This window comes from Gigantopelta aegis, chromosome 8 (assembly GCF_016097555.1).
Source record: "Gigantopelta aegis isolate Gae_Host chromosome 8, Gae_host_genome, whole genome shotgun sequence".
Taxonomy (NCBI): Eukaryota; Metazoa; Mollusca; class Gastropoda; order Neomphalida; family Peltospiridae; genus Gigantopelta; species Gigantopelta aegis.
Window position 1 is genome coordinate 45,993,352 of NC_054706.1, and position 27,822 is coordinate 46,021,173.

Consider the following 27,822-nt stretch of genomic DNA (forward strand, 5'->3'; position numbering starts at 1 on the left):
TTTTGGTTTTGCTGCAGTCATAATAACACGAGAACTATGACCGTAAGAAAGCAAGACGGACATTTGGATGGTTACAATGATCTCTTTCCAAATGTCCGTCTTGCTCTCTCACTGTCAGGGTACTGGAGGTAGAAGCATAATTGTTTCTCAACAACCAAAGTTGCTTATACGTCAGCGTCCGTTAATTGGGCATCTGATTCAAAACTACCTCATGTCATCCCAAATCATTTGAAGGTTCATTATCATAGTTCCGAATGTCATATACATGTAATTTGATATTTTTGTTTAACATTTATTTATGATAATATTTACAAACTGATCGATTTGCATCATTAACTCGAGAATATCAAAAGTGTATTGTGTTCCCCATGAACCATTTTTTAATGGAAAGTACATAACAAAATTTATTATAGTTTTCAGTCTCTCTCTCTTAAATACTTTGGCCTCCTGTTTTTCCTTTTGAATTTGAATTGGTCGCTAAGAATTATTGACGTGTATAAAACTTGCGTCACGCGTATATATATATATATATATATATATATATATATATATATATATATATATATATATATATATATATATATATAATGTATTATTTATTTTTTACCATATTGGCTACCCGTATACAGATTTTCTTTATTTTTTGTATTAGTGAATTAAATTATTTGGTTCACTTGTTATTGTTATACACTGAACTTTACTATTCTAAATAATCTAATCTACATATTAGGAAATTGATTTGTTAAAGCAAACGATTGAAATGTTTCTTTGACGACTCTGTAGTCAGTTTTAAACGAAGGTTATTTAGTGTCTCTGATGTATTGCGACACTTGGCCTAGTGACTGAGAGGAAACCTGCTGCCGACACATAGGCTACTCCTAAGCGGTGTGCTCTTTTTCTCTAGAATTATTAATGTTATTTTAAAACTCTGTGGCTGACTTGAGTTTGGTTCTGGTGTGTTGTTTGTGGCTACATTGTTTCGCTGTTTAATTTTTGCTGCACCTTTTCACATATTTATTTTTGTGTGTTTCATTTCGTATTATTTTGCTAGCTACTTTATTTTGTCGTTTTTTCAACTGTGTTTATCAGTCATTTTGAAATAATTCTAAATATTTAAATTTAAATCATTCTTCTAAAAGTAAATTTAACTGTCTATGCAGATAGCACAGTATTTCCATTCCAATTCCGTTGATTCGTACTTTGGTTTTCAAGGGGGATTTGCAAATTCTAGCTGAAGCTGTTATTTGGGGATTCATTTCAAAAGAAAGGAATGTCAGTTTAACGGGATCTCGGCACATTTTAAACATATGCGGCACAGTGGAATGTCCCTACACCCGTAGCTGAATTCGCGCATGATGCGTTTTAATACCATACCACTTTTTTTTAAACTGCAATCGCAGGTCAACTACTAGTAATTCGTTTTTCGTGGCCATAAAGTTAAAGTTTGTTTTGGTTAACGACACCACTAGAATACACTGATTCATCGTGGCCACAAAGGAAGAATTTTGTGGTATTCATTCGTGGATTCGTAAATGTGAATGTTATAATAGATCATTGATTCATATTGTGTCGATTATGTTTAGCGTAGTATACCATATGGGTAAAATATGTAATAGTGCGAAAGAAAAGAAATGATATAAATCACATATAAATTCGTTGATTCGTACTTTATTTATTTATTTATTTATTTATTTATTTTGAGCTCAGTATACCATATCGTTAAAATCTGTAACTATGCGGAAGTGGAGACATTACATAAATCAATTAAGATTAAATCATTATCTGCATTGAAAAAAAGTAGAAGATAAACGCAACGTAATTTGACTATGGCAGTATTTTCAATTTGATTATTATTGTTCTGTTGGGGAAAGACGCCCACGAGAGATCACTGTTTCAACCCTTGTACCGGCCTCTGTCGTGAAGGGAGAGATAAAATATCAGATCAGAATTAATCAGAATTAATCAGAATACGTCTTCTGTCATCGCTTCAAGAACGATGCGCGCATCGCATGCCGAAAACCCGTTCTTCCGCTCGGGGCGCTGTAAACAAATCATTCGTTGACGAACCAATTGTATCTAATTGCGTTATTGCTCCCCAACAACTCTCTGATATGAGTTACCGAGGTTTTAAAAAAGGACTCATTTGATCGAGATGTAAGCAATTAAAGATAAAAAAGCGAATTCGCCGAAAGACGAGAAAATGTAATGAAGTATCGCGAGAATCTCGCCTGTTATCGCGTGGTGTTATTGTTTCCCTCCACTTCTGAAGAGTCCCGCATTAAAAAAGTATCTTATTTCCCTCCTCTTTTGAAGAGTTCCTCATAAATAGAATTATTCCCCGTGTCTTTATTTTTATAATTCGCTGATCAAATTAAAATAGAAGAAGGGGTCGCGGAATAGAGAGCGGTAGAATACCATAAGTTGGGGGGGGGGGGGGGTTTGAGTTTTTGTTTTTTTGTTTGTTGTTGTTGTTTTTTTGGGCGGGGGGGGGGGATGTGGGTGGGTGGGGGTAGCACCAGCAGTACTCTAAGAGACAGTTTATATCCACTGGAATAATTGTATTAACTCTGGCTCAAAATTCAGTCCTCTAACTCCTGATCGAAAAGTCCATTGCTTTATAACCTGGTCGAAAGTCTAGTGTTCTAGTAGCCGCCTAGTCGAAAATCAAGTACTCTGTCTTATTAGCCAGCACCTAGTCGAAAATAAAGTACTCTGTCTTATTAGCCAGCACCTAGTCGAAAATCAAGTACTCTGTCTTATTAGCCAGCACTTAGTCGAAAATAAAGTGCTCTGTCTTATTAGCCAGCACTTAGTCGAAAATCAAGTGCTCTGTCTAATTAGCCAGCACTTAGTCGAAAATCAAGTGCTCTGTCTCATTAGCCAGCACCTAGTCGAAAATCAAGTGCTCTGTCTCATTAGCCAGCACCTAGTCGAAAATCAAGTGCTCTGTCTGATTAGCCAGCACTTAGTCGAAAATCAAGTGCTCTGTCTCATTAGCCAGCACCTAGTCGAAAATCAAGTGCTCTGTCTGATTAGCCAGCACTTAGTCGAAAATCAAGTGCTCTGTCTTATTAGCCAGCACCAAGTCGAAAATCAAGTGCTCTGTCTCATTAGCCAGCACCTAGTCGAGAATCAAATGCTCTGTCTCATAAGCCAGCACCTAGTCGAAAATCAAGTGCTCTGTCTTATTAGCCAGCACCAAGTCGAAAATAAAGTGCTGTGTCTCATTAGCCAGCACCAAGTCGAAAATCAAGTGCTCTGTCTTATTAGCCAGCACCTAGTTGAAAATTCAGTGCTCTGTCTCATTAGCCAGCACCTAGTTGAAAATCAAGTGCTCTGTCTTATTAGCCAGCACCTAGTTGAAAATCAAGTGCTCTGTCTCATTAGCCAGCACCAAGTCGAAAATAAAGTGCTCTGTCTCATTAGCCAGCACCAAGTCGAAAATCAAGTGCTCTGTCTTATTAGCCAGCACCTAGTCGAAAATAAAGTGCTCTGTCTCATTAGCCAGCACCAAGTCGAAAATCAAGTGCTCTGTCTCATTAGCCAGCATCAAGTCGAAAATCAAGTGCTCTGTCTCATTAGCCAGCACCTAGTCGAAAATCAAGTGCTCTGTCTCATTAGGCAGCACCTAGTCGAAAATCAAGTGCTCTGTCTCATTAGCCAGCACTTAGTCGAAAATCAAGTGCTCTGTCTCATTAGCCAGCACCTAGTCGAAAATTCAATACCTTCAGTTCGCAACAGTTTAAGTAAAATGAAAACTAGCCAAACTCATTAGCTAAACTCACTATCTAAATTCATTAGCTAGTCGAAAAGTAAAGTACTGTATCGCTTAGACTGCCTCCAGGTCTAATGTCCAATGCTTGAACGAAATCCGGTTTTCTGCTTCTTTAAGCGTAACAAAATATTATTAGCCATAGTTATAAATACAAATACTCTTATTCAAACTTTCACACAATCACATGATGCCTTATTAATAAATTTATTGTTGTATTTGTTTTGGTTTTTTGACTTGCGGTGTCCATCTTGTTAATAATAAATACTTTGTGTGTTTTATATTTGTAACTTTCAGACATAGTGAAATATGGTAATTGTTGTATCTCCTTTGGTTTGATGTTTGCTTTAGCCTGTGTGTTGTTCTTCAAGGGAGATTTGCAAATTCTAGTTTAAGTGGTTATATGGGCATTCACCCCCCCCCCCCCAAAAAAAAAAGGCATGTCACCTTAACAAGATCTCGACACATTTTAAACATATGCGGCACTTGGTCCAGGATATAGAGAGGCAACACGCTACCGCCGCATAGGCTACCCCTATTGAATAGCAAACAAGGGGTATTTAATTTGGACTTTCCACAGAAAGGAAAAACATATCTCTGGCCTTTGGTATGCCAGTCGTGGGTCAATGGTTAGGGTTGAAAAAACTAAACATTGGGTTCATCGACGAGGATTGATCTTAGTAACCACTACACCCCAGGCTAGCTCTCTACCGCTGATTTGCAGTCCGCACTGCATGGCAGTCGTGCGTCAGTGGTTATGGTTGGAAATAAACAAACATTGGGTTCATCGACGAGTATTGATCCTAGGACCCATAGCACCCCATGCTAGCTTTCTGATTTGTAGTCCTCGGCATTTTCTCACCAGATCTCCTTTTATAATCAGGGCAGTAGCTAGTGGGGGATGGAGGGGACAAGATAAAAATCTGGGAAAAATTATAAAAAAACTTAAAGAAATTTTTCTTAACCGTTTAAGGAGCTTTAGACTATTAACTACTCAGTTGCCCTCCCCCCCCCCCCCAAAAAAAAAAAAATTAATTTTTTTTTTAATAATAATAACAAAAATCCTAGCTACGGCCCTAATAATGTTCTAAATAAATTATCTTGGTATATTTTTTAAAATTAAATTCTAAATTTAAAATATCCAAGGCTGCCGACAATAATTGTACCATAATTTCGGGAGTACCTCTCCCTAACCGTCCCACCTGAAAACCGGCCTAAATTGCATGCTCCTTGAATGTAAATTTGCAAATCTCCCTTACAGAAATATGTGTATGTCTTATTAATACTGCCTGTGACTGGCGTGATCCTGCATGCAATGTATGCTCCCTTTCCAGCAAGCAGCACAAACAACAACAGTAGCGGCAGCAACCATAACAACAATAATCCCTCCCCATCCTCGAAGCCAGGCACTCCCAGTAATGCGGCGAGTTCGACATTTACCGAGTTAAAACCGGTGCCTTCCATAGCACCGGTTAATCAGACATACACACCGCTCCCACCCATTGGACAGTTCTCAAGTAAGCTAGCTTTCTGTGTTACGTTGTTTTTGATTGGTTATCGTTAGAGCACTACTGTTTCTTGCACGTTTGCTTCGATATTGCATGAATTATCATGTTATCGTTATAGTTTTGTTTTTGTTTTTATTTTGTTTTAGGATACTGTGTTCTATATATGTATATTATGTTCAATGATCGTTCAAAAATAGTTACTCAGGTTTTTTTTCTCCCGTAAAAACAAATAGTATGTAGTAACTTTGGAAAGGTTTGGGGATTTTTTAATGTATACTTTTTTTCTCTTTTTTCTTTTTTTTTGACAAATATTTCTATTATTTTTAACTCGTGATTTTTAAAAATTATTATTAGTATCAATATCATCATCGTCGTCGTCGTTATAGATATCATGTTTTGTGGTTATTATTATTATTATTATTATTATTATTATTATTATTATTATTTGTGTTTTCGGTATCTATTTTGAGCAACAAGTATTGGGTACTGTTTCCAAAAGAGCTCCTTGTATAAATTGTGTATGGTTTTTTTTAATAATTATATTATTAAAATAGTAATTGGTGAAGTCACAGGCTGTGACCAGGAAGGACATGTTTTAACTTTAATTAGATATAGGCATGGCACAAATGTTTGGACTTTGGATTGTATTATTGAATTGTGTATATTTTCAAAAATTAAAATAACAGATTTTTCATTAAGTTCTTTTAATCGTACACATATTTTAAAGATACTGGGTTCTCTTGATATAAATATTTATTTCGTCTATCCGGTTACGTAAAATTTATTTTGTGTGTATACTAATAATCACTTTTTATCTGGGATTTTCCCAATCCAGAATTTTGAAATTATTTCAAATCATATCTCAAAACCAGTAAATGCTTGTATTCGAGATATGTTGAAAAGCTGTTACTGACCAAACATTCTGACGATTGAATAGGATTTTGGGTTTTTGGGTGTAGGGTAGTTGGTTTGGGGGGTTGTTGGGGGAGTGTGCAGGTTGTTTTTGTTTTTGTTTTTTAAATTTATTTTTGCATATATAAATTATAAAATAAAATGTTAGTATTATCAAAGTTCAAAGTTGGGCGGTCACATCACAAAATGTCTTATCATCCACAAAATTAATACCAGAACAACCAAGCCATTGGCTTAGCCAGGATTTGAGATTGGGGGGGGGGGGGGGGGGGGAGTGGGCATATTGAGGGGCAAATCCACACTATGTATGTATGTATGTATATATACAGTGTATATATATAATTTTATAAAATTTAATAGTTTAAAAAAAAATATATTGATTGGGGGAGGGCCATGTTCCTTATGCACCCCCCCCCCTCTCTCCCATTACGCCACTGAACCAAGTAGACACTAGCTACACGGAACAGAATATCCTAGACAATAAACTGCCAGTCTCGATGAAAGGTACTGTTACGAAGTTGTGCGCGCAGACTATGCACCTTTAACACAATATTAATTGAACGATTAAAAGTCTCTTAATCCTAACATTTTGAAATGTGCACCCGCGAACAACTAGACTGAATAATCGATTATGCGATTTAGTTTCATTGTTAAATATATTTCGCAATTATGACTAATGAACAACAAAACCGATGCTGTCAATTTCACCCAGTTTGTGAACGTGCAGTCTGCGTTTTGTTGTCATTATCAGCAAGAAATAAAACATAATTCGTTCAACTTGGCGTCTCTGCCTGTAACTCCCCGCCGTGAATCGATATCAGTGTACTTTGTGGCCAATACACAAACCATGCAATGTTAATTTATACATACATTATTGAGAAAAAAATACTATTTATGAATATTTGCTTATTTACAATGTTTATTTGACCCATGCACAAACCATGTAGTGTTATTTTATACATATATTATTGTAGAAAAAAATCGACAAATGTTTGCCTCTTTTTTATTTGGTCCATATAGTGTTAATTGATACATATATTATGGAGAAATTTTTTTAACGAATATTTACCTTTTTTCTTCTTTTTTTTGGTCTGTGCACAAACCATGCAGTGTTAATTTATGCATACATATTATTGAGAAAAAATAAACTACGAATATTTGCTTCTTTTTTTTCTTTTTTTTTCTTTTTGGTGGGGGTGGGGGAGGGGGGAGGGGTAATGCACAAACCAAGCAGTCTTAATGTATGCATATACATTTTTCAAATTTAAATTATAAAAAAATTTATAATAATAATAACCTTCTATTTTTATTTTTTTTGCATCATTGTACAAACCATGCAGTGTTAACTTATACATAAATATACATTATTGAAAAATTTATTGATTGATTGATTTTTATTTATTTATTTATTATTTATGGGTTGTTTTTTTAATATTAAACTAAATTCACTTGCATTCTGCATACTTTTCCGTTTTCGAAATAAATAATAAAAATATTGTTTTAGAGTTGTTTTTTGGAGTGTTTTTGTTTTTGTTTTTGTTTTGTTTTTGGGTTTTTTAAAACCAGTTTCTCCGATATTTCGTCGTTTACAAATTAAAGAACCATATTAATTTAAAATTGTATTTGCATTTACAATAATTTATGAATCTTCAATGTACAAACTGGAAATTGCAACACTTTGCATGAAAGTCAAAATTCAAAAAGGTGTCACTTATACTCATACAAAGAAAGACTGTATTGGACGGGTAGGCGTGGGGAGGGAAGTATATATATATATACGCCTCTTTTTTTCAATATTAATATTTTTTTATATTTATGCCCCCCCCCCCCACACACACACACACATACACACACTTCCTGTCTAAAAATCTCCTAGACGAGGCTACTTCATTTACAGGCAATAAATGAAGCTCAGTATCAATGTTATAATTTTTTTAACGGGGGAAAAACAGAAAAGAAAGAAAAAAATTCTCTTGCAAACAAAATAAAAAAATAAAAAAATAAAAAAATTAATATCATGTTGTTGTTTTGCAGCCCCGCCACCCATCACGTACAGTTCAAATCACACAGCATACATCGGCCAGGCGGCCGTGAACACGTCAGTACCTCTCGTGTTACCGCAAGGAATCTACGCAAACACGACAGCAAATGTTCCAGGTAAGTCCATTCCTGAGTCGACAAACATACAGCTGTATTGTCAGAGGTGTGTCCAAAAAAGGGGGTGGGGTCGAACAACCACACATGCCCCCACTTGGTTCAATAAACAAATATTTTTTATGTATTTTCCGTGGTAGCATCACCCCTCCCCACCCCCTTAAAATTTCGCTCGTTATAGTCTAGACCCGCCCCTGTAATATTTCCTGAACACACACCTGATTGTTTCCGTTTAGTAACATAATTGTGATTCTTAAATATGAAAATCTTTACAGTATATAAAATAATATCAGTACAATATTTATAGCAATACAACACATATAATGTTGTTAGTCATATTTTGAGATGGTATTTTAATTATGCTAATTTGCATATTTACAATTATATTTGCACATTTATTTTAATAAATGACTTAGAATGAATAACATACCAGTCTGCATGTTTACCTTTTTTCAGTGTAGTTGTGGTTTTACACAAGTACAAACACACAAACAGACACAAACATTTTCTCTCTCTGTGTGTGTGTGTGTGTGTGTGTGTGTGTGTCTCTCTCTCTCTCTCTCTCTCTCTCTCTCTCTCTCTCTCTCTCTCTATATCTCTCTGTCTCTCTCTCTCTGTGTGTGTCTCTCCCTCTGTGTGTGTCTCCCTCTGTCTCTGTCTCTCTCTCTCTCTCTCTCTCTCTCTCTGTCTCTATATCTCTCTGTCTCTCTCCTTCTGTGTGTGTCTCCCTCTGTCTTTGTCTCTCTCTCTCTCTCTCTCTCTCTCTCTCTCTCTCTCTCTCTCTCTCTCTCTCTCTCTCTCTCTCTCTCTCTCCCTCCCTGCCCCATTCTTCCCTTCCCCTCACCCCCTCCCTCTACCTGTCACTCTATTTCTCTACACACATACGTTTGTTTCTGGTTAATAAAATACCTTCCGATTCATACCTCATTCCAAAACCGCTCTGCCTTGTCAAATATTTGTAAAGCATGTTATACGCAAACAACTGAGAGAAGTGCATATCGGGTGTTCCCATTATTTCAGTGTACATTGGATTACCAAACAATAGAAATTGATTTTCTGCAGTTATGTGTGACGAAACTATATTACACAATGGGTAAATAAATACGGCCATTCCATTTAGAAAACAAAAATATTATCTCCGTCTACACATGAAAGCTTGTGCGATACGTGTATCTCTTTCGAAGATAAAACGGAATTATTGGAATTGTATCTGCATACGTATTAGCTTGTCAGTTATTGTCATAGCAATTTGTTGCAGAGGTTTAACTAAATTAAGAGAGGTTTTTTATTATTATATAAACTAAATAAATGGAAAGCAAAAAAAAAACCCGCTATGGCTAATGCTGTTCAAGAGAACATCTGATTGTGGGGGATGTTGTGAAGGAAGGAAGGAAATGTTTTTATTTAACGACGCGCTCAACACATTTTATTTACGATTATATGCGTCAGACATATGGTTAAGGACCACACAGATATTGAGGGACGAAACCCGCTGTCGCCACTTCATGGACTACTCTTTTCGATTAGCAGCAAGGGATCTTTTTATATGCATCATCCCATAGACAGGATAACACATACCACGGCTTTTGATGTACCAGTCGTGGTGCACTGGCTGGAGCGAGAAATAGCCCAATGGGTCCACTGACGGGGATCGATCCCAAACCGACCATGCATCAAGCGAGCGCTTTACCACTGGGCTACATCTCACCCCGGGATATTGTGAAAGACAAGTGTTGCTAGTGTGTGTGTGTGTGTGTGTGTGTGTGTGTGTGTGTGGTAATTTTGTTAAATCTATAATTTTATTTATTTATTTTAAATTGAATTTTTTTGGTTTGACACAAATTCCAATAAGTTGAGCTTTAAGTACAAATAAAATAACTATAATTTCAGTATGTTTTTAACAACCATCATACTTATTTTTGTTTCCACCACGTGCGATGTAATCGATGTATGCAAGCGTAGCAACAAAATGATATGGAATCGGTCCAGTCACCTTGACTAGCATTTTGATATGAGGTTATGTAACAACCGAATGCAGGAAGTTGTAAATTAACCTGTTATTTGCAGTTATTTGTTAGATTTATAAAATCTTTATGATATAATTATATTCTTTAATACATTGTATATGTAAACATTTAAATTGTAAACTAAAGCATCATAAATAGTAGTAGTCGGCGCTTATGTATATTATATTTTATTTATTTATTTATTTGATATTGACCGTATATATTTTATTCATTATTCATTTACTTGTTCGTCCGTTCTTTTTCTTCTTTTTTTTCTTCACTCATTCATACATTCTACTGTTTCTGTTGTTATGATCGTTAATATTAAAATAATTACGTCAATATCGAATGCTAGGTCTCTTAAAATATTTTCAATATCATAGACTCACTTAGGATGTCTCAAAAAACCCATTGTTATGGGTTTGTTTTGTTTACACACGATGCATCGCGACGCTGACAACTTAATTGCTCGGCAATATTACGAACAAGACAATATTTGATCCTCGCCAATCTGTTTTATGTCCGGACGGTAATTCCGCCTTACGGTGTGCGCACCATCTCAAGAAAAGTGGGAAGCCAGCAAACTGAACAATCGTATTAATGTAACCGTTATTGGATCAATCGCGCCCATTTAATTACACCAAATTATAGGCGGAATCAAACAGGCTATCATGTTGGCGCTTATTGCGTCGGCTGGTTCGTTATAACGATCGCTAGACATGGAAGAAACAGGATATTAAGATATCGCGTTTTAGATGTTCTTTGCGTTAGGGCCCGTGAGAGCCTTGACAGTTTTAACCCCGGGACGTGTAAAATCCAGAATTATGGCTCGGCGAAATTAGAACGTCTATTATAGTTAAATAAGATCAAATAAAGATGTAATATTCAATAAACTGTTTTTGTTCATGGGGCTTATTCGGTTTTGTTTCTAATTTTTTAATATTTCTTTTGAAAACATTATCCATCATTTAACGAAAATGTTTTTCAAGCAGTAGTAAATAAATTATTTGGTAGTAAAACATTTATGGTCCTGTAGTTGAAAATGTAATCTTTACATGTAATACAAATATTAATAATAGTTTTAGGCAGAGGTCCGCCGTTTATACAAAGAAGAAACAGAAAGGGCTTTAATAATAGACTAGTTTTAAAAGGGCTGTATCAAAGAAAAGAAAATCAATATTTTTAATATATTAATGATATAAGGCAAGGGGCCGCCATTAATAAAAGGAAGAAACAGAATGACTTTAATAATCAACTAGTTTTAAAAGGGCTGTATCAAAGAAAAAACAAAACAATATTGTATGTTAATAATATAAGGCAACGGGCTGTCAGTATTAAAAGGAAGAAACAGAAATGACTTTAATAATCGAGTAGTTTTAATAAAAGAGCTGTATCAAAAAACAACATTTGGGCTGAAGTGTTGTTAAACAAAAAATATTTTCATTCGATATAGCCCCTTTAAAATCGATTTGTATTGTTCTTTCCACATTTCCTTTGTATTCTTATCTTTATATACTTTATACCTAAATATAATATATATATATATATATATATATATATATATATATATATATATATATATATATATATATAGTAATCAGCTAGTTAAAGCAATAGACAAATGATAATGGTAGCTGTATACATTTTTATTACGTCATGAAAATGGAAACAACTGTCCTTAAACTATATTTAAATTGTGTGCCAAGCATGTACATTTTTTGCATAATCTGGACCAATTCTTCGTCATAAAGTAGTCAATTACATGCATGTCGACTGCAAGTTACTGGTGCATCTCATTGCACTGTGTATCCGTCATGTAATGAACAGTCGTCGAAAGCAGTTTTCGATGTTTCGCGCAATAGGCAACGCCGCTACGGTGTGCTATTAACATGTTCGCTCATTTCAGTTAATCAAAATAAATTGCCACGCAACCGCCTCCAAACCACGCCTTGCGCGCAATAAACACATCGCTGCAAGGTTGTATGGTTTCATCCCGTGACGTGTTTAAGTCTATTTCAACCGCTCATACGTCTCTTTCTGCTGCAGTTTTCACAGAGGGAATCGGATTTCTCTGCGACTGTAATGCAATTGACAAGACAATTGAATAAATCGCTTGTAATCATATGAAACACTGATTTCACTATTTCCACCCACTGAGATTCGCTCGCATCTGCAATCGGGGGACCTGATTTTCGCTTGATGTATTGGGTCGTTCCTGGCAGAAAACTTAGAGGTTTTAGCGACGGCGATGCCAGAGTCTCTGAAATGATTATCATCTTCTCGCGGCCAGCGCATTAGCCTGTGGGAGATTGCAGACAATCCCCACTAAATGAATTCTTTGGGTAATTTTCCGTAATGCAGTCGATTCTGCTAGAAAATGATAAAGATAACTCGACTCTCTGGGGCTGAAAATTAACTCGAGACCTGTCTGTCGTGTTTGTGTATTATTTCTTCGACGCCTGTAGCAAGAAGCAATAACGGCGTAATGAAGTTCAACTATTTGAAAGTGTGCGCTAACAAATGAGTGAAGTCCTTTCCGTTGTTCACTAATAGTTTAATAGCCACGCAACGAATTGATACGAGCCGTCAAGCAGCGTTTCCTACTTATCCAAATACACACTTTTTCTTTCTTTCTTTCATTCTGTATGCCTCCGTCTCTGTATGTATGCATCTTTTTCTGTCTTTGTCTCTTTGTCTTTGTACCCCCCTCCCCCCGCCCCACTCTCTCTCTCTCTCTATTGTGACAGTATTTTTAAAGTTTAATTGGTTAAAAACAAGAACTCAAACACGTCTGAAAGCATCATCATAATTATCATCATAATTATCATCATCATCATCATCATCATCATCATCATCACCACCACCACCACCACCACCACCATCATCATTAATTTGTCACTGTGAAAAAAAACCCACAAAAAAACACCAACCTTTATGGCTTTAACTATTCGGAATTTTCCGGGGAGAAAATCCGGAATTCTCATCCTGTATGCGGAATTTCAAAATTGATACCAAATATTCGGAACTCTTTTCAAATTCTTTAAAAATAAATAAAAATACTATAAATTTTGCTACAACATGCTCGAAATGGACTTGTTTTCCAGCTTTATCCTTTATTTAGTATTCTGTCTATTATTACTGATATGGAAACATAATGTGGGGAAAAGTTACAGTTGATTTAATAGTAGATATTTCTGTTGTGAAAACCTATGTGTTACTGTATAACGTACACATTAGAAGAGGTTAACTGGGGACAAATATATTAAAATCCCAATTCCCCTTTAATCTCTTTTAATCTTTCCTCTTATGTTTTGAACACTCGTTTTACGATCGCGGATGTTACCGAGTTCACCCGAACTCAGTGTTGCCTCTCTGTCGCTTCTGTCTGCACTTAAGCAGCTTGCCGGTGTTCGCAAAAAACGAGGGAGGAAAATAAGAGTATTACAAACGTTGCTTACGACCCACGCATGAGCGGTTCATTGGTTCGGTTTTTAATACATCCTATAAACTTACAGGCATCCACGCTTTCGTGATTTAATCTCCGTGTTTCATTCACTCGGCAAAGCTCGGAGAAATTTATTCCAAAATAAACATGTAAGGTGATGCCGCCTTTTGCATCGTCATCGGCTGATGATAATTAGGCACCAGGGGGCGTAATTCCACGCATGGCGACCAGTTGTCATGCTTTTTGGCGTTTTTTCGCTGTTGCGTGTGATTAATTGACGGGCATGTGAGGGAACGTGTCGAATTTCCAAGTTGACAAATGTCTTAATGCGTATCTCCCCTGTTTACAGTATCTGAAAGCTGATACCGCTGTAAACGATTTTGATGCTGAAAAAGTTAGGTGTCTCTTTTATTATTATGTTTTTTTAACTGGCCCTTTCTATCATGCCGCCTTAATCTCCTCTCCCCCCCCCCCCCACACACACACCTAACTCTCTCTCTCTCTCTCTCTCTCTCTCTCTCTCTCTCTCTCTCTCTCTCTCTCTCTCTCTCTCTCTCTCTCTCTCTCTCTCTCTCTCTCTGTTTTTTTGGTCTACGAGCATTTTATAATGCTACCACCATGAGTTTTCAGAAGAAGGTAGTAGGCAATCAATTCAGTATATATTATGCATCATAGTAACTCGACTGCACCATATCTGCAAGCGCTCGCCGTCCTGAAACGTTACGGCATTTTGTCTCTTCACCTACTGGGACCGATAATACAGGAAATCATTTGGTTGTTAACTAGTATTTCACACCTGGAAACAGACGACCTATGGAACTAAGTGATCTCTCCATCCCTCGAATAGCATGACATCGCTGAACCTTCACTGAATATTACTTGCTAATTGTGCACGCACCATTGTTTCAACAATTCATTACTAGTCGAAGAATTACAAGTCTGTAAATGATAACTGTAAGCATTAAAGTGCATACATTACGATATGACATGCGATTGACATTGCCGATATTAATTAAATAATATTAAAGCATGCCACTGACAGCAATTTACAGATATGTCCATTGCCCGATGGTATCACGTTTCAGGGTAAGACCAGTGATTCATTACTTCGCGGCAGTTACACTTAGTAGACTCCCGGGGACCATTTGTAACTTTTTCATGATGCCGACATTTTGACGAGATGACTGAGCGCCTAAACCTCGGGACCAGTCATTGCAGAGCCACGAGCAATACAATAATTGCTCCCCGGGGATCGAGCGTAATTTTAGTCAGCTGAAGGTTTACAAATCTTTTCTCCATTTAATTAGCAAAGCCGGCTGGTTTTGTCCCCCAACTGCTTCTGCAAATTGGTGAGTCCATTAGTCCGCGATAAAGCTTTGATTGTCTTAGGTTATCTGTTGTCGATCATCGCAGAAAGTCGCCGTAAAATAATGTTACAGAAATAATATTATTTAGAGCGGGCGCGACTGAATGGGCAGAGGAAATGGACTTTATTGTCGGTGTTTTATCTAATTTTCGTCTGTCACCAAACAACGACGCGCCGGCAATGGAAGCCCGTAACCCAATCAGATCACAGCCATGGGGTTGCAAACATTCAATTCTGTTGGCGTCTCAATTTACACAATTTCATTAAGAGGGATCTGCTGGCAAAATAACGAGTACTGTGAGACTCTGACGAGCTCTCAGCGGCGCATGTTCTCCTTGCCACCTCGAAACACAAACACTGTCACCCAGACAGGAAGAACCTTACGGCGCAAAAAAAAAAAGGAGAAAAAAGTTCAACCGTGTAAGGGAAAACAAATCTCGCAGAACTTTAAATTTTTGAAAAATAAAAGCCGAAAGCTATTTTTCGCCGTAGCGCCATCTGTTGTCAGAGCTGTCAAACTCTAAGAGTAGATAAACAGAATTACCTCTGTTTATGCAAGCTTTGCGAGGTGGTGATGGAGGGTGAGGGGGGTGTGTTCGCCAAATCGATTTCAGTCCATATCGCGATTGTTTCGCGTGTTTGTCTGCGTGTTGGTTAACGCAGTGAGAAATGTACGTAACAGCAGGGGGCGTGTCGCAGGGTAATTCATCTTAATGTCTCAATGCAAAAATCGGCCACGTTGTCGTTGAAACAATCGCACGCGGAATAATAGAAAGCCGTATCGAGTTCCAGGATTGATGGAAATAATGTGCCTGATTAATTCGATTCAGAAGTACTGTTTTTATTATAACTCGAAACGGAGAGTTTGCTCATTGGTTGAGCGACATCCTGGGATGCGATTGGTCCAAGGTTTGGTTCTCCATCCCACCCTCCTATATCCCGTTCCAACCAGGAGTTCGTCGGGTAACACCAATTGCTGTTTATATAACTGGGTCATCAGCAATGGGTTTTTTTAAAAGAGTTTTGTTTGGTAATCTCTCTCTCTTTCTCTCTCTCTCTCTCTCTCTCTCTCTCTCTCTCTCTCTCTCTCTCTCTCTCTCTCTCTCTCTCTCTCTCTCTCTCTCTCTCTCTCTCTCTCGTGTACACACATTCATATCTGGATTAGCCCCCAAAACACGAAAACTGATAAAATGCGTCTCTATTTCAACTATTGTATTAATGGACACGTTTTTTTATGTTCTATTTTTCAGCTGGTGAATACACCACTTATAATTCTGTCCCATACACACAGTATGGAGCCAGTCCCTACCCAGATCCCTCCTGGCCCATGCGTTACGGGGCCCCAGGAAGCATTTTAAGTAAGTATCAGTAGGAACGCATTAAGACTAATAATGTTTTACGCAGTTGTATTAAAGGCATATTTTCACAGACCACTGACCTATTTAATTGTCTAACAAAGTATTACCTGAACAAAAATGATTTGATTTGTTCCTAAATGTACTTTATTCAACCATCTTCATAACCACCATACTCCATTTATTAATGATATTTTGTGAAAATAATTGAATTATGGCAATGGTCCATAATTCAAAAACTAAAATTCCCAAGAGGGTTGACATGGATTTCACTCCATCATGGTTTAGTTAAGATGATGCGATAGCTAGATTTGGTTTCCAACAATTAATGTAATTTTTATGTATTATCCACTTTTAGAGAAATAAGGTCCTTAAATCCGTGACAGTATGCCTTTAAAACTGTTTTCAGTTATTTAAATCATATACAGCTATAACCATTGTACCTTTTGTTTAATTTTCAACACCATTTTAAAATTATCTTGCTATATTGCTTTCAAAATTTAAAAAACGTCAACGTCGACATTATGATCATGATCATCAGCATCATCATCAGTATTTTACTTGCCTTATCTATAATTGTCAGACATTGGCTAAAATAAATACAAGTATTTGGTGTCATTTTTATATAATAAGAAAAAGATAGTCAAAATACAGAATATTTTCATATTGTGAAACGTGTGTAATACAATATCAATGTAGTTATAGTAAAAAGGAAAAGAAAACAAAACAAAACATAAGACATAACAGAACAATGTATATGTTAAATGGAGAGGGCCTCTTAGTTAAATAACTTGTGTCCAATCCTTTTGTTGTGTGTGTGTGTGTGTGTGTGTGTGTGGGTGTCTGTGTGTGTGTGTGTCTATGTGTGTCTGTGTGTCTATGTGTGTGTGTGTATATATATATATATATATATATATATATATATATATATATATATGCAATAAAATATCTTTTCAATCAAAATGTTAATTGTCGTGTCCTGTAATATAGTGAGGGACTTCTAAATTGTTGTATATTATAGGAAGGCATGTATTATAGTCAGGCATTTCCAATTTACAGACCCGCCGTATTATTATCCACACAGTGTCCGAGCAGAACCACCAACTACGACAACAGCCACATCAAGCGCCCCTTCCAAGGCATAACACCAACAGCCTGGAGGAACTACGTCACAAAGCGCGCACTCACTCAGCTGTCGTCTTAGCAACCGCAGCCCAGACTACGTACTGATTGGTCGGAGAACGGAGAAGAACTCGAGACGCGTTCTCATTGGATCATAGTCGTAGAAACCGCAGCAAATGTTTATGGAAATTCTCAAGGGCGGATGAACTAAAAACATTTTTTATAACATTGTGTTTCTACAGTTGGCTGTTTACGTTTGTCTCACAGTGATATGGGAGAGAGAATATTAAAATGGAAGACACTTGCAAGCGAAAATGGAAGGAATGGCTGAGAGAGATAAATTTAAATTTAAAAAAAAGAAAGAAGATAAGACCAGTGTTTCATATCTGCGTGACTTCTTTGTGAACAGTGTTCCAAAATACCTGCATACTGCTGTGACATAAAAATAGTGGTAAAACTATTTATAAACATGGAAATAAGACTAAGACAGAACCAGTATAGTGGTGATTGACTGATTTTCGTGGTCTCAGAGAAACATCAGTCTTTGTTATGTGTGTGTGACAGTGTTTGTCAAAAGATAGTCCCATGATTTTTATTTGACAGTATTTGTATACGAACCTTCAAACTGCTCCAATTTTTCATTGATTTTTTTTCATGATTTAAATTATAGAGGAAAATAGATTATATATAGAGAGATATAAATTTATTTTATCACATGCAAAACCATTCGTTGTAGATTATAGAGCAAAGCATGTTTATTTATCAGTATTTGCTTTGATTACGTACTATCGTTCATAGGACGCTAGTAAATATGCAGCGTAGAAAAGAGTCATTAGCATATGAAACTGACCAATGAGAGAGTACGCCTTAATGAACCATAACCAATCATTGACTAATACATCAAGGCCCGGTTGTTCAAAGCTTGGCTGTGGTAAATTCTAGTTAATGGAAAATGTGTATTTTGGATAATACTTTGAAACTGATTACTTATCAATTCCATAGTTTGTTTCAAAATTAAGTTTTTATGTCTTTTTCAGTAACCATATATATATATATATATATATATATATATATATATATATATATATATATATATATATATATATATATATATATCGATTTAAAATCTGGAGTTCATTTAGTTTTTAATCATTGGTTACGCTATCTAAAGTTTGGACAACTGGGCCTAGGCACAAATTGATGTTTTAAAACATGATTTTGTGTTAAAATATTATGATGCAGTTATCATTAATGCGACCAAAAAAGTCATTATTTGTGTCACAATGTTGTAGTCAGCATGTTCATTATGACACAGAACAAGACAACAAGGTCAGTACGTCATAATATACAATATTAAACTGCTGTTTTAACTGCTGTCCCAAAACTAGGTCAGTGTTTTGTGTCAGTATAGCATATTGCATTTCCATTTCTTTCACAGAATAGAGTCAATTTTCACTGCGTGCACAGAACAAGTTTACTGTTCTGTGTTGAACTGTAAATATAATACTGCAATCTTCATTATGTGCAAAGGACAAGCACTCGTTGCTCTGTGCTCTGTGCTGCAAACTTGGAAAACGGAATCAAAATGCGTGTTGTGTGCAATATTTATTTATCATTTCCATTACCACAACGGACACTTCGAGTTTTGTTATCTATGGAAGCCCAGCATTGTAATGAACCTTTTTTCTCTCTCTCTCCATAAGAAATGTGGTTCTGAATTAAAAGTGCCATTCCATTCGTTAGTTTGGAGATGTGTGTTAGCCAGATAACAGTATTTATGTCTGTTTTAGCTGCTTTTCTTGTTACATTTTAACACTAACTTTTTTAACCCCCGCAAATTTCAAATGATAATTGTTTTATGCCAGTTTAATTAGTGTGTAGGGGCGAAAGGGTTAAATACTTCCTTATATTTACTGGCATTCATTTATTCCTTGTTATCCATGTTATGGGAGTTTTTGTAAACCCTCCTTCTCCTGCTGCTCCCCTCCCCGCCCCTCCCTTGTTCAACGTCCACCTGAGATCCTTTTAACCTCCCCCTCATATCCCCATTCATAATTTCATCCTGAAACCGATTTTTTTAAATGTGAATGACACAATATCGCCTCTGTGATAAAATGGTGTAACCAAATAAAGTCGGTTTCACACCAACGCATGATAAAGAAACAGTTTTGTCAAAGTCTTCATTTTATTCTTCTCAAGATTTCAGCTTATATATACTGTAGATATATATATGTAAATGAAAAATACCTCTTTTAACTAATGCTCTAAGTATAACCCGTATCATAACTCAGCACTTAGCCCGATCCCCGAATTTAAATGAAGAGACCTCATTATCCACAGTATAATTTTATTACAGTTATGTAATAAAAGCAACCTCAAAGAAACTGACTTTCATATTCTTGCCAGTGTAGAGAAGAAAAACAAATTGCTCAATTTATCGTGTAGAGGGTTTTTTTCCTAGATAAACGTCGTTTAATTCATTTCAAGTGTATGTCATTTTTCTTTTCTCGTTGAAACATGAATCGTGTTGCGTTATTCGGGTAACCTTGTAATTTGCTCATTTTAAACATTATTATAATTATTTGTTAATATGAATGAGATATCACTAGTAGTATCACCTAGCTGATGAAGTTGTATGTATATTTCCTTGTAGTTGTAAATAAGATAATTGTATATGTTCAGTTTTATAAAGGTGATCTCTTTCTGTCTGTATATAGCGTGTTAATACTGCAATCTGTACTAAGACGAAACGTTTAGCAATTTGGTACAAATACATTGTACTTTAAAATACAAACTACTACTACATTCAATGGTGTGGCGGTTACGCATTTCACTGTGTATTGAAAACTTCCCGTTCGTTAATTATACTGACAATTAAATCCAGTGACTGATTTCGCTTTGAAAGTCACGAGTTTTCTTTCATTTAAGCACATGTACCAAATTGCTAAACGTTTTTGTCTTCGTATATTTCCCTTCCCTGTTTGAAATGTGTGATTATTTGTGTCTTGCCAACACAATGCATTATGGCAACTTATTGTCAAGTTTCAATTTCATCCAATATTGTCATAGCACCTCTGTCGAGTAGCCTCTATTTCCCTTTTAATATTTTATGTGATTGAAAAGTGCTAGGAAATAGTATATGTTATTTGAAAAAAACAACAACAACAACAGATATATGCATATATCAAATCGTTCGTGAATATTTAACATGTCATACATTTCAATTGTCATTTTGCATGCAACACTTGCCGCCATGTATATATCAATCGAAACAAAAATATTGTAGTTTAGTGAAAATATGCCAGGTTTTGCCACGAAAGGAGATTTGTTTTAAAGTTGGTCATTTATTTTTTATGTTTTTAATCTTGTTATCAACGTTAATGTTACAACTGTCTCGTTTTGTTTCAAAGTTGGAACGGAATTAAAGCGTTGTCATGGTGTAATCAATTAATCTTTCGTCAATTTCATTACCGATTACTGTGATAAATTCTTAAATATTCGGATTATCTCATGTTATGGACGGAGGAGCCGACCAAGGCGGCTCTTGCGCCCACGACAGGCGTGCGATACAACAGTTTGTTCTGAATGTGCACGTAAAACCCTATGGCATGACATTATATTATGTTTTTAATGGACTTTATTAAAAAGACTGTATTTTCTTTTTCGTTCGCTCCGACGCCATATAACCGTAAATAAAATGTGTTGAGTGCGTCGTTAAATAAACCATTTCCTTCTTTTCGTTCGCATATTTTCAACGTTGGAAAGTAGGTAAAGTTAGAAAAATAAATCATATATATGTAACCTCGGGATGGTTGTCCAAAAATAAAACAACGCCTGGTGGATTCACATTGTCACAAGTTGTTTATTCATTCCGTTCCATCAAACCTAAAAACAAGAATATATCATCATAAAAAAATAGGGAAAAATACTGAAGTTATCTCAAGCGATAACGTCTTAAGCGATAACTGCCGATATGATTAAATATAGGTGGTATGAGCAAATACATGTATACATTATTATATTTATAATGTTACTCACCAGCAACATCTCAAAGTGGTTTTCACAAACCTCGAAAACACAGCCTGTAGCTAAGTTGACCATATACAAAATATGTCTTCCTCTCTCTAGGATCTTGGGAAGTGCAAGGAGCAGGAAAAGCATACATGACCCCGGTCAGTCAGGTGGTTACTGTCAGGTCATGTCATGTCATACTTGTATGTCAACTTAGAGTTAACCAAACTATAATAATATGACTACTTTAGATTATCAATAAGACTAATTAAGTTAATAAATTAAGGGGTTTCTGTAAACAATTGTTAAGTTAATAATATGATCTACTGAACACAATTTATATGTTTAGTTCAATAATAACTTTTATCCTGAATAATTAAACTGAAAATATACAATTAGTTAAACTGCTAGATAAACACCTGGTTACATATATATTTGCAATTTTCTTGCACTACTGCCTTTGATGTCCTAATATTAGTCATGGAGCTTACAGTTCCACTTAATCTAGATTGGAATCGGCGGTGGGGGTGGGGATGAGGGTGGGGGCTGGTATACGAATCCAGTAACAACGTATATCAAGACATAACTTCATTTTTCAATTTTACTTTATGAATTACATAAAAACCTATTACATAATAATAATATAAAGATGATGATCTCAAATTCCGTTCCATCTTTGAGTTACTTGTTTTATCTAAATGGCATACAAGTAAACAATGAATTATTTTTGTGTCTATGAAATCTCTGAGAAAAACGTAAGCCCTACCTGTGTTATTTTACCTTTATTTTTACCATAATATGTAAACCAATTTTGTGTCAGCTTCATAACGGGCAACTATTGGTTATATCTATTGTTTTTTATGTCAGGACCGATGCCGATTTCATCAAGTCATCCAAAACTTTGCTAATGGTTTAATCACGTGGTCACTGTGTGATTTTAAAGGGAAATAACTCTAAAGATGAGGAGCAGAGAGTTTATTTTTTAAAATCCAGGTGGGTCTTCTGGCTTTAGGTTTTATTTGTAGTGGATATTGATAATTAAAAAAAATGTTTTGTACCTGATAGACAGGATCATACTAATCTTTTTTATTATTATTTTCTTTTAATTTTTTTAAATTTTTTTGGAGGGGTTTGTCTGTTTTATTTGTGATTGGGGTTGGGGGCTTCTCTTCAAGTCAGTTTTAAAACTTTCTGGTTGATACTAAATACATTACTTATTTAAATGGTGTGTTGACTAAATATCCCCCCCCCCCCCCCACCCCTACGCCTCTGCAGTGGATAGAAGTTTTTAAAAACAAATGTCTCCCACATTGCAGCCCTTGCTATTATTATGTGTGATTTTGGACCAGAGGTTTGGGCATTTTGAAGTTTAATATGGTATATTTTGAACTTTTTACCTTAACAGCTGTACTTGGGAATCTATCTTTTTAAAGTTAATATATACATTTATTTCTGTTTAAAGTTTGGTATATTACATAAAAAAACACATAAAGCTGTTTCTTAAAATATATATATATAATGTAGTTTTTTTTTTTTTAAATTGTTTTAAATGAAACCTTTATTTATTAAAACGGATTATTATATTTTCTAAGAAAAAGCTTCTTTAATTTTTCTCTCTTTTTTTTCACCTTTTTGTTTACACGCTACATGATAAGAACTCATGAATAACCCACCGCAGCAAAATCGGTGCATCATTACGTACTGACATTGACCCGTAGGTGTTATACGTGTAATACATACATGCGTAATCATCCAGATTTACATCCAATGGCTGGGTTCGTTTCATCTGATACTATTGTTGTTAGTAATGCCATCCCTTAGTGGCTGATTAATAGAGTAAATATTCGTGGATGAAAATTAAGGAACCTTTTTAAAAAATGTCGAGTAGATGTTTGAAGGTGTGCCCACAACAGACGTGCTTGTACTCTATGTGTGTGCGTGTGTAAGCACCACGTCAAATGGTCTGTTGGGTGTAAAAAGAAAACCAACAGAGTTTTAATTGTTATGTTCGCAATTAAATATTAGAGATTACCCGAAGATTTTATTCCATTAACTTTCTGTCTTTGTAACAAACTTGTGTATTGTGTGTGCGACTCACAATAATAAAATGCCATATTCTTTTAAACAATCTGTGTTTTGGGTTTTTTTCTTGTTTATTTTATTATAAACCCGGGCCCGTGTTTATAAAACTTTTAGAGTCCAGACTCAATCTCTAATGACGTCATACGCATACAAGTTGTATGGCGTTGCCATGACGTTCACGTCTCAGACTCTATTACAGTCTCGAGTCTAGACTCTAAAAGTTTTGTAAGCATAAGGCCTGGTGAGGAAAGAAAATGAATACTGTTTAATGGGTGTTTCGATAGCTGGACGTGGACGACACTGGCGACACTTCTGGACGTAAATACCAGTTGAAGGGACTGTCCTGAGTTTGTTTGTGCTGTCCTGTCTGTGGGAAAGTGCATTTAAAAGATTCCTTGCTGCTTACAGGAACGAGTAGAATATGTGGCGGTAGCGGGTTTCCTCTGAAGAAATATGTTATAATGACCATATGTTTGACATCCAATAGCCGATGATAAGATAAAAATCAATGTGCGCTAGAGGGGTCGTTAAATAAAACAAATTTTACTTTATAAGCAAGGTGTAAACAAGATGTTTTATTGTCTTCTTAATGTTTGTAGCAGCCTAAACCGGATTTTGTCTCACAATAATTTCGTACGTACATATAATTAATTATATTACGAAATAAAATGACTGATACAAACATTAGCTTACGATCACAGACGCACCGGATAAACAGACATTGTATTCTAAACTCGAATATGTATGTATGTAATTTTATTGTATAAAAAGACTTAATCGGAAACAACTTACAGTGGCTGAGAATTTAGGACAGTCTCTTTAACCATAGTTCAGGGTTGGGATTTTTTATTTTTTATTTATATCTAAATGTCATCAAATAAATATATATTCTGTTTCCTCTATAGAGAACGGAAAAAGAAATCCACTGCTACCACGTAATATTATAGGCTATGCCTAATAAGTAGCAATGACGTCATTTATATGCAGCACATACCAGGGTTTGTATTTTAGATTCTACTGACAACACGTTAGCAACTGACCGAAGGTCACTGATGTCTTTGTAAATGAAGTACGAATGGAAACAGGAACAAATATCCTCCCTGTCGAATACCAGTATTAATTTAAAGTCTACATTTAATAAACGATTAAACAAAGTTAAAGTTTGTTTTGTTTAGCGACACCATTAGAGCACATTGATTAATTAATCATTGGCTATTGGATGTCAAACATTTGGTAATTCTGACGCGTAGTCATCAGAAGAAACCCTCTACAGTTTTTCTAATGCAACAAGGGATCTTTTATATGCGCTTTCCCACAGACAGGAAAGCACATACCACGGTCTTTGACCATTTGTGGTGCACTGGTTGGAACGAGAAAAAAATCCAATCAGTCGAATGGATCCATCAAGGTGGTTCGATCTTATGAGGCAAGCACCTCAAGCAAGAACTCAACCCACCTAGTTAACCCCAACCCACCTAGTTAACCCCCAACCCACCTAGTTAACCCCCCAACCCACCTAGGTAACCCCCCAACCCACCTAGTTACCCCCCCCAACCCACCTAGTTAAATCCCCCCCTCCCAACCCACCCCGATTAAACAAGTGGCATGGATAACCACAAACTTTTTATATTTCTTATCTATGCATGGAACTCTCTCTCGTTTTTGACAATTTGTCATTAAAGAACAAAGCCTGACATTTACATGCAAATGTAATATATTTGCTTGTAGGCATCACCTCACTATTTGACAGGCCATGACGAAGCAGGTTACGTTAAAATGTGCGTCTCCCTTTTTTGTCCTTTCCTTTAGTTTTTGGGAATTAATACAGACTATAGGTTAGGCATTGATGAATGGGAGCAAATCCTTTAATTACGGTGTCATAACAGACTTTATTCTTATATCTAGAACTGACGTAGACCAGAGGTAAAATAAATCAATGTGTTCTAGTGGAGTCGTTAAACAAAACAAACTTCTAGAACTGAATGCCAGAACATGGCGAGTTTTGGCTGTATGCTTTGTTTTACTTCGAGTTGCTTCCCTTATCGGACGCACGTTTTGTTTGCCACAGTCCACAATTCTTTACGTTATGTTTCTTGATACAGCGTTAGTGGCTATAGCACTTGTATTAATACCGTGGATTTTGTGTGCACGTTTGTCTACCTGGGAGCAACATATCCTGAAAACAATAACCTCTGTTGTCCAGTTCTTTCTCACAGGATATTGCTTTAAATAATCAAACCCACTAAATCTTGCCATTTTTACACAAAAATTTGCTAGGACTGGAATTACTACAAAAAGTCTTCAATTTTAACAAGATACATCTTTGCAAACTACATGCCCGTGCCTGTGTGTTTGGGAAGGAAGGAAGGAAGGAAGGAAGGAAGGAATATTTTATTTCTCGGCATTCAACACATTTTAAGTAGGGATTTATGGCATCGGGCATGTGGTTAAGGACAACACGGATAATGAGAGCGGAAACCCGGTTCCACCACGTAATGGGCTACTCTTTTCGATTAGCAGCAAGGGATCTTTTATATAAAGCATCATACAGACAGGATAATATTAATATATACCACGTCCTTTGTAACACCAGTTGTGGATCACTGGCTGGAACGAGAAATATCCCAAAGCGCCCACCGACGGGGACTGATTCTAGACCGACATCACATCAGTTTGATGACCTGTTCATCGGTGGTTTCAAAACAAAACAAAATTGGAACCTCTGTTATATAAATAATGGTAAAACACCTGGACATATCATCAGTGTTAAAATAATGTAGATCGTGAATACAGGCGCAGATTTAAAGGGACATTCCCGAGTTTGCTGCAATTTTAAAGATAGTATCGACTAACAGAGACTTTTTGACGACTGTAATTACATATCAAATATATTTTTCTGTATAACATATTAGTGGCTGTATATTAAACGTGTTTCTGATCGTTATAATATTTGTACTAGGTTAAATTTCATTTATTTCCTAAAATATGCTTTTTGTTGTACGTACGAAATTATTTGAAGACAAAATCCAGTTTGGGCTTCTTACAAATAGTAAGACGATCAGAAACACATCGATTATACAGACACTGATATTCTAAACAAGAAAATATATTTAATATCCAAGTTTAATCGTAAAAATCTTTTATTATTCGGAACATCTTACAATACAGCAAACTCAGGAATGTCCCTTTAAGTGAAGGACCTGTCAAACAACCTACGCACACACAAAAAAGGTTTTTGGTCAAGTATTAAAATTTGGCATTTGTATATGTAGAGGAGTCTTCTTTGTTAACGTCACTGGATTGCATCGCCTTAATATCACGGACCCCTAGTAAAAAAATCTTAGATCCGCGTCTAATATATGCAATTTTGCTTAAAACACCTTGTACTGGGTGACCTGGAAATGGTTTAACTTGACCCTAAGTCAGCGAAAGTTTTTTATACCAACATTACTATATGCTTATCTGTATTTAATACATGAATGAATGGATCCATGAATGAATAGATTGATGGATGCATGGATGGATGGATGGATGGATGGATGGATGGATGGATGGATGGATGGATGGATCGATCAATCAATCAATCAATCAATCACTCAATACACGAATGAATGAATGAATGAATGAAAGAACAAAAGAACGAAGGAATGAATGAATGGATATGAATGGATGAATGTTTAAGGCTACCGAATCACAAAAATCAGCTATCAAACAAAGGTAAGTATTTAGTATACGAGTAAATGTGACACGACAGGTGCTTTTAAATATTACAGTCTTATTAAAACACCTAAACACCGATATATGTAAAACCAGCATCGAACTGAAGTTGGAAAATTGCATCCAAACCCTTTCTTTTTTTAATAAAAAGAAATTCGGCATTTGTCCTTGCTGTAAACAAAGTATACCTCTCCGTGAATTTGCCTATCGGAATGTCCCTCGGTCGATACTAATTACAAATCGTTGAACTGCACGTACATATACTCTTCAAAAAAAGAAACGCAAAAGGGTACAAATGGGTTATGACTCCGATTTTATGTTTCCTACCGGTTCATGCTTTGTGAATATAAGGTCATTGCATGTCCCAAACAC

General features: G+C 35.9%; 1 protein-coding gene across 10 annotated transcripts in view; it reads left to right on the forward strand.

The window, feature by feature from the left end:
• Positions 1-23,779, forward strand: part of LOC121378384 (paired box protein Pax-2a-like) — a 181,570-nt gene extending 157,791 nt beyond the window's left edge. For 7 of the 10 annotated variants that reach the window (XM_041506529.1, XM_041506531.1, XM_041506525.1 and 4 more), the window contains 4 exons: positions 5,107-5,289; positions 8,227-8,349; positions 16,414-16,521; positions 17,603-23,779. In XM_041506529.1, coding sequence (XP_041362463.1) covers positions 5,107-5,289; positions 8,227-8,349; positions 16,414-16,521; positions 17,603-17,748 — 560 coding nt within the window. In that variant the 3' untranslated portion in view covers positions 17,749-23,779. Of the gene's footprint in view, positions 1-5,106; positions 5,290-8,226; positions 8,350-16,413; positions 16,522-17,577 lie in introns of all 10 variants that reach the window. The other 3 variants (XM_041506535.1, XM_041506534.1, XM_041506528.1) reach the window with 2 other exon arrangements.
• The last annotated feature ends 4,043 nt before the right edge of the window (positions 23,780-27,822 follow it).